Source organism: Epinephelus moara, chromosome 8 (assembly GCF_006386435.1).
Source record: "Epinephelus moara isolate mb chromosome 8, YSFRI_EMoa_1.0, whole genome shotgun sequence".
Classification (NCBI taxonomy): domain Eukaryota; kingdom Metazoa; phylum Chordata; class Actinopteri; order Perciformes; family Serranidae; genus Epinephelus; species Epinephelus moara.
This window is the reverse complement of record NC_065513.1, coordinates 43,690,700-43,698,707: the sequence shown is the minus strand read 5'-3', so window position 1 is coordinate 43,698,707 and position 8,008 is coordinate 43,690,700. Positions and strand designations below refer to the sequence as shown.

At 43.5% G+C, this 8,008-nt stretch overlaps 3 protein-coding genes across 3 annotated transcripts in view; all 3 read right to left on the bottom strand.

Moving 5' to 3' along the window:
• LOC126394913 (golgin subfamily A member 4-like) overlaps positions 1–8,008 on the bottom strand; it is a 92,054-nt gene that overhangs the window by 48,287 nt on the left and 35,759 nt on the right.
• Positions 23–1,972, bottom strand: LOC126394966 (trichohyalin-like). The gene has a single exon (XM_050052127.1). It carries the CDS (start codon positions 1,933–1,935, stop codon positions 208–210), a length of 1,728 nt encoding a protein of 575 aa, XP_049908084.1. The 5' UTR covers positions 1,936–1,972; the 3' UTR covers positions 23–207.
• Positions 1,958–8,008, bottom strand: part of LOC126394162 (GTPase IMAP family member 4-like) — a 13,374-nt gene continuing 7,323 nt past the window's right edge. The window contains exons 4-5 of the mRNA XM_050050823.1: positions 7,751–8,003; positions 1,958–2,934 (exon numbers count right to left, since the gene is read on the bottom strand). Of these exons, the coding sequence (XP_049906780.1) occupies positions 1,958–2,934; positions 7,751–8,003 (1,230 nt within the window). The remainder of the gene's footprint in view (positions 2,935–7,750; positions 8,004–8,008) is intronic.

The following is an 8,008-nucleotide window of genomic DNA, read 5'->3' as shown; positions in this document are numbered from 1 at the left end:
TCTCTCTCTCTCTCTCTCTCTCTCTCTCTCTCCTTTGCTAACACTCATGTCCTGTTACTGCATCTCGCTAACTCGGCCGTACTGCATGTCACAATTGTGATATTGGGCTTTATAAATAAAATTGACTGATTGATTATTGAAACCAAATAACAGCAGAATAAAATCATCTGAACCTGCTCTGCTGTCACATTTATATGAGACAAGTCCTCATGAAGTCCAACAGATTGACGGGTTGTCTTGTATCAGAAGTGTCTGTATCAGGTCACTCATCTCTCTGTCATGTGTTTTCTGCAGATCCTTCTTCTCCTCCTCATTTCTCACCTGTTTCATTTCTTGTTCCTGTTTTTTCAGTAAGTCAGTGATTATTCCCACATTTTCTCTCCTTCTGGTCACACATTTGACTAAGTCAGAAATGTCTTCCTGTTTTTTCTTCAGTTGTTCTTCATTGCTGTCTGAACGAGCCTTTAAGAGGTCATACTGCTGCTCTTTGTCTTTCAGTTGTCTCTCATGCTCCTGCTTTAGAGCTGCACATTCCTTCTTGTATTTCTCTTTGAATTCATTGAACTCTTCAGCTTTCTCTCTGGCCTCCTCTTCATGTGTCTTCATCAGATTCTCCATTTTCTTCTTATAGTTCTCCTCCATGTCTTCCTCTTGTTCTCTTCTGAGTCGGTCCTCTTCTTTTCTCTTCTTTTCATCTCTCTCTCTCTCCTGATCATATTCCTCTCGAAGCCTTCTAAGTCTTCTTTGTTCCTCCTGTCGTCTCTGTTCATCTTCTTGATCTCGTTTCTCCCACCATTCTTTTTGTTTTCTCTCCCAGTTCTCTCGTTCTTTCCTCATCACCTCTCTGCTCTCCTCCAGCCTTCGAACAATAGTTTCCTTTGATTCTAACTCTGATCTCTTTTTTTGCTCCAAAGCTTCAAATCTTTGTTCCCACTTCTGTCGTTGAATTTCCTCCTCTTGTTTTCTCTTCCTGCCTTCTTCTTCTCTCATTTCCTGTTCTTGCTTTCTCTCCTCACGTTCCTTGTTGATCCTCTCCTCCTTTTCTTGAAGTAGTTTTTCTCTCAGTTTTCTCTCCTTTTCAATTTCTGCTCTCCGTTGTTCTTCGATTTCCTTTCTCTCTTTTTCCTCTTGTTCTCTTCTGAGTCGGTCCTCTTCTTTTCTCTTATTTTCATATCTCTCTCTCTCCTGATCATATTCGTCTTGAAGTTTTCGAAGTCTTGTTTGCTCCGCTTGTCGTCTCTGTTCATCTTCTTCATATCGTTTCTCCCACCATTCTTTTCGTTTTCTCTCCCAGTCATCTCTTTGTTTCCTCATCTCTTCTCTGCTCTCCTCCAGCTTTCTGTCCTTCGATTCTGAATCTGATCTCATTCTATGCCCCAAAGCTTCAAATCTTTGTTCCCACTTCTGTTGTTGAATTTCTTCCTGAAGTTTTCTCTTCCTGTCTTCTTCTTCTCTCATTTCCTGTTCTTTCTTTCTCTCCTCACGTTCCTTGTTGATCCTCTCCTCCTTTTCTTGAAGTAGCTTTTCTCTCAGTTTTCTCTCTTTTTCAATTTTTGCTCTTTGTTGTTCCTCGATTTCCTGTCTCTCTTTTTCCTCTTGTTCTCTTCTGAGTCGGTCCTCTTCTTTTCTCTTCTTTTCATATCTCTCTCTCTCCTGATCATATTCTTCTTGAAGCTTTTTCAGTCTTGTTTGTTCTTCCTGTCGTCTCTGTTCATCTTCGTCATATCGTTTCTCCCACCATTCTTTTCGTTTTCTCTCCCAGTTCTCTTGTTCTTTTGTCATCTCTTCTCTGCTCTCCTCCAGCTTTCTGTCAGTGATTTCCTTTAACTTTTCCACTGATCTTATTTGTTGCTCCAAAGCTTCAACTTTTTGTTTCCACTCATGTTGTTGATTTTCTTCCTCGTGTTTTCTCTTCCTGTCTTCTTCTTCTCTCATTTCCTGTTCTTTCTTTCTCTCCTCAAGTTCTTTGTAGATCNTCGAACTTTAATTTTTCCTCCAAAGCTTCAAATTTTTGTTCCCACTCCTGTCGTTGAATTTCTTCCTGTTGTTTTCTCTTCCTGTCTTCTTCTTCTCTCATTTCCTGTTCTTTCTCTCTCTCCTCACGTTCCTTGTTGATCTTCTCCTCCTTTTCCTGAAGTTGTTTTTCTCTCAGTTTTCTCTCCTTTTCAGTTTCTGCTCTCTGTTCTTCCATTCTTCTTTTCATCTCTTGCATTTCTTCCTCATATTTTCTTCTCAGCTCCTCCTTCTTCCTCTCTTCTTCCTTCTCCTTCAGGATCCTCTGCACTTCTTTCTTTATAGCTGCCTTGGCCTCTTGCAGCATCTCATTAGTGTAGCAGCTGCCTCCATTTGTCTTCACCATGGTGTCAATCTTGGTTATCAGCTCAATGACTTGTTTGTGGTTGTCTTCATCATAGTTATTGAACACATGGTATCTTCCTCCACAGTCAGCAATCAGCTTCTTAAAGGAATCATCACATGTTTCTTCAATGTATTCTTCAATAGACATCTCATCATGCTCCAGTTCATCTCCTCCAGTTAAAAGAATGATGGTGAACTGTTCAGCATTCTTCCCAAAGCCTTCCTTGATGAGATTTAATGTCTCCTTCTCCTCTGATGTTAATCTGCCAATTTGTAACACCAACAGGAAGACATGTGGTCCTGGAGCCAGAAGACTGATGCATTTCACCATCTCCTCATTAACCTCTTCATGGGACAAAGTTGTGTCAAACAGACCAGGAGTGTCGACCACAGCAACAGGACGACCGTCCACCTCACCCACTGCTTTCTGACAGTGTTTGGTGACTGATGTTTGGCTTGATGCAGCTTCAAACTCATCTCTTCCTAGGATGGTGTTTCCTGAAGAACTCTTCCCACAGCCAGTCTTCCCTATCAGCACAATCCTGAGACACTCTGGGCTCTGCTCCTCTTCATCACCTGTGAAATAAAAAGACCTGGAGTTACTTTAGAGACATTTTCAAGTATTTTCTTTTATTTTTCTAATGTCAAATGTTAAAATGTTAAAAATATTTTTGATGAATCTTGAACACAGGGCAGAAACCTCATATCTTCATCTGTATTTTTTTTTTTACATAAATCAGTGCTATTGGTCACCCTTTACATCTGTCTGGGTTTTACAAATATTTAACCTGTAAAAATAATTAAAAGAGGTTGCAGGTATTCGTAATAACTCCATTGGATCCTCAAACTGTCGACAAAAACTCATGCCTCCACTTATAAATATAGAAACATGGATGCTTTAATGACCGCTGGATTGTATGTCAATGGTGCCACCATATAGGAGAAGGGATCCACTCATAATTCTGACATCCCATTGTTCCAAAAATGACCCATTGTTCCGAAATCTCAATGTTTCGACATCCCATTGTTCCGACCATATTAAACCCATTGTTACGAAGTCCCATTGTTCCGAAATCTCATTTTTCATTGTTACAAAATAACTGTTTCATGGTTAAGGTCTGGTAGGTTTAGGCACAAGAACTACTTGGTTAAAGTTAGGAAAAGATCATGGTTAGGGTTAAAATTATAACTTTCAACATCGTTTCTACTTCCTCAAAACTGGGGGGCCGTTGTCGTCATGGCAACAGTAAACAACACGACAACACGGTCTCTTGCTGCTTGCTTTTTCAACTTTTTGCATTGCAACATTGAGATTTCGGAACAACGGGACTTCGGAACAATGGGTTGAATATGGTCGGACCAATGGGATGTCGAAAAATTGAGATTTCGGAACAATGGGTAATTTTCGGATTAATGGGATGTCGAAATAATGGGATGTCGGAATTATGACATGGCACCATGGGAGAGAGCAAGACTTGTCTGTAAGTAAATGCAAGTATTGAAGAAACTGCGTCTTCAGTTAAGTGAAATCTTAATATTTAGGCTATAATCACTGCTGGACGATCAGTAATCTTAATATTTAGGCTATAATCACTGCTGGACGATCAGTACATAAGTGTGTTTGGCCAACATGAACTGAATTATTTATGGTGTGAATAATTCATTGTCAAATGAAACTGTAAAAACGCCTGGATTTAACTTATTCTCTGTGATTAATTATTGTGGACTCCTCCCTATATAATATAATTTAATGTGGAGGTAAACAACTTTTCAACCAGCTAGCCTGCTAGCTAGCCAACATTGTCTGCTTACCATCAACTCCTTGATCAGAACAGAATATAGTTACTTTCACCTCTGCTCATTTTAGAAGGGACACCACAAGAAAACGTGTTTTTTGTTTTTATTAGATTGGTTCCCATCTGCATGATTGATTGATTTACCCTGGGAAAATAAAGGCTCACTAGCACTAGCGTGCTAGCTACATTAGCTGTTGCTGATCACTGCTAGCCAGAAATAGATATCTATTCATGGTATGGAGAGGGAGGTTTTCTACTTAGAGTGAAAGTGAGGCATTTATTGTATTAACACTAGGGATGCACCGATCCGATATTAGGATCAGATATCGGCTGCGATATCAACATTATAGCTGGATCAGGTATCTGTAAAAGCAGCTGATCCATAAGACCGATCATTCCCCTTTAAATCTTTGCGACACTGGCTATGTCATGTGGCACATGTGCCATATGCCGCAAGAGTTGTGTGCCGCATTCCATGAGAATTGTGTGCTGCTATGCTGCGAGAGTTGTGTGCTTGCATGCCATGAGAGTTGTGTGCTGCATACCGCGAGAGTTGTGTGCTGCATACCGCGAGAGTTTTGCGCTGCATGCCACGAGAGTTGTGTGCTGCATGCCGCTAGAGTTGTGTGCTGCATACCGCGAGAGTTTTGCGCTGCTTGCCACGAGAGTTGTGTGCTGCATGCCGCGAGAGTTGTGTGCCGCATGCCGCAAGAGTTGTGTGCTGCACACCGTGAGAGTTTTGTGCAGCATAACGCAAGAGTTGTGTACCGAATGCCACGAGAGTTGTGTGCTGCATACCGCGAGAGTTTTGTGCTGCATGCCACGAGAATTGTGTGCTGCATGCCGCAAGAGTTGTGTGCTGCACACCGTGAGAGTTTTGTGAAGCATAACGCAAGAGTTGTGTGCCGCATGCCGTGAGAGTTTTGTGCCACATGCCGCGAGAGTTTTGTGCCTCATGCCGCCAGAGTTGTGTGCTGCATGCCGTGAGAGTTTTGTGCCTCATGCCGCCAGAGTTGTGTGCTACATGCCGTGAGAGTTTTGTGCCTCATGCCGCCAGAGTTGTGTGCTGCATGCCGTGAGAGTTTTGTGCAGCATAACGCAAGAGTTGTGTGCTGCATGCTGTGAGATTTTTGTGCCACATGCCGCGAGAGTTTTGTGCCTCATGCCGCCAGAGTTGTGTGCTGCATGCCGCGAGAGTTGTGTGCCTCATGCCGCCAGAGTTGTGTGCTGCATGCCGTGAGAGTTTTGTGCAGCATAACGCAAGAGTTGTGTGCTGCATGCTGTGAGATTTTTGTGCCACATGCCGCGAGAGTTTTGTGCCTCATGCCGCCAGAGTTGTGTGCTGCATGCCGCGAGAGTTGTGTGCCGCATGCCGCGAGAGTTTTGTGCCACATGCTGCGAGAGTTGTGTGCCTCATGCCGCTAGAGTTGTGTGCCACATGCCATGAGAGTTGTGTGCTGCATGCCACGAGAGTTGTGTGCCACATGCCGTGAGAGCTGTGTTGTGTGCTGCATGCCGTGAGAGTTGCGTGCCGCATGCCATGAGAGTTGTGTGCTGCATGCCGCGAGAGTTGTGTGCCACATGCCGCGAGAGTTTTGTGCCACATGCCGTGAGAGCTGTGTTGTGTGCTGCATGCCGTGAGAGTTGCGTGCCGCATGCCATGAGAGTTGTGTGCCGCATGCCACGATAGTTGTGTGCTGCATGCCGCGAGAGTTGTGTGCTGCATGCCGCGAGAGTTTTGTGCCACATGCCGTGAGAGCTGTGTTGTGTGCTGCATGCCATGAGAGTTGTGTGCCGCATGCCATGAGAGTTTTGTGCCGCATGCCACGAGAGTTGTGTGCTGCATGCCACGAGAGTTGTGTGCTGCATGCCGCGAGAGATGTGTGCCGCATGCCGCGAGAGTTTTGTGCCACATGCCGTGAGAGCTGTGTTGTGTGCTGCATGCCGCGAGAGTTGTGTTGTGTGCCGCATGCCGTGAGAGTTGTGTTGTGTGCCGCATGCCGTGAGAGTTGTGTGTGCATGCATGTAGTAGCGGATCCTGATAAGGGCCGAGTGGGTCCAGTGCTGCGCTGCTGTGCGAGCAGCATGTTACACACTGTCCATAACAATAACTATGTCAGGTAACAAACTATGTCGGAGTCGAGTTGGGTTTTGTCAGGAAAATGCGTCCCGAGCCACGCTCTAGTGTGCTCACCGGTAAGTGTGCGCACGTGTCTGTGTGTGTGTGTGTGTGTGCGCATTGGGGTGGAACCGCCGTGCGAGATACAGAGAGCAGAGGAGATTTGTAAAGGGCGACCATGTAGAGACAGATGACATGCTGTGGTGTAAATAAGTTAAATAACATAAGGCTGTTTAGTTTGTTTAATAAAAGGACAAGGTATAGACCTGTTCTATAGGAAAGGTAACCTAAAATGACTTCTGTTGTGATCTGGTGTTATATAGAAAATAAAATTAAATAAAATTAACTTGACCTTCAAGAGGGGGCGGGGGTGCTGTTGTAATATAATGGTTGGGGAAATGTTGCTTGTGGTTCTCAGTTCACAGGCCAAATAATAAAACCTTCTTAGTTGTTGCTTAATTTTTTTTAGTGGGGTGTCACCCAGGGAGCCATTTAGGCTAGAACCGCTATTGGCCGCATGCCGCACGAGTTGATTAGAGAGTGGCAAACACAAGCAACATGGAGCGAACAAAAGGGTCTGCTATATGGAGGTATTTCACCCTTAGCACGCCAGCTAGCTCGACGGGAGTTTGCAATGTCTTGTGTTCATGTGTAAACCCCCCTCTGGCAGTGCAATAGACTGCAGACTGAATCAACAGAGGAGGAGCTGCACATCAGAGGACTGTGCTGCCCTGTGCTGGCTTAAAGAAGAAACACAAAGATGGACAGTGGGATAGATGAGTTTTTAGCTCAGAATGTAGGAAAGGATGTAAGAGAAAAGAAATAACACCATCGTCTGATGCAACTCGTCCTATTTTGTTATAACTGTTATATTTTCTTTTTATAGAAAAAATCAAACTGCAAAAATCAAACAGAATCTATCTTTAATAGATAAACCTCAGAAATAAATCACTAAACAAACTGGCACACACAGGAAGGAAGATTTCCTCTCCATCTCTGCCTTTCTAGTGTACCACTATTTGTTTTAATATTTGGTTACTGTGTGTATGATTACTGTTTCTATGTTTGCCCAATTCAGTTTCAGCTGCAACATTTGTATTTCTTTCTAAGAAGATTGTATTTACCTGAATCTAAATGCTGATGCATAAGCTATTGCTGCTTTTGCACAATTGTTTACTTTTGTAACAAATAAATGGTTTGCTGCATTAAGTTGTTTAATCTTGTTATATTTTGTCTCAGGAAAGAAAGGTGGATTCACACCCGATGCCTTTGGTGTGTTCATCTTGTTAAGGTTTGTAGCTTCTTAAATCAACAATATCGGATCGGTATCGGGTATCGACCGCTACGTAAGGCAACAGCATCGGAACTGAAAAAGTCGGATCAGTGCATCCCTAATTAGCACCCCCTCCAAAAGGCACAAGATTGCTGTCTGTTGTAAGATTGTAATGTTGAGATGGGATGTGTTTAAATTACTTACAAGTGACTGTGCTCTTTGTCTTCAGTTCACTCAGCTCAGCTTGCAATGTGGTGATGTGTTTCTGTTGTTGGAGGATTGTATCCATCTTGCCATGTGCAAAGATGCCTGTTGTATAACAGTGTGGTTTATCCTTGTAGACTCTCGTCTTTTCCACAGCATCCAACAGCTGTGGGATCTGCTGCTGGTCCTTGATGTTGAGAACAACATATCTTCCTCCACAGCTCTGACAGAGCTCCTGGATGTCTCTGTTCTCCTTTA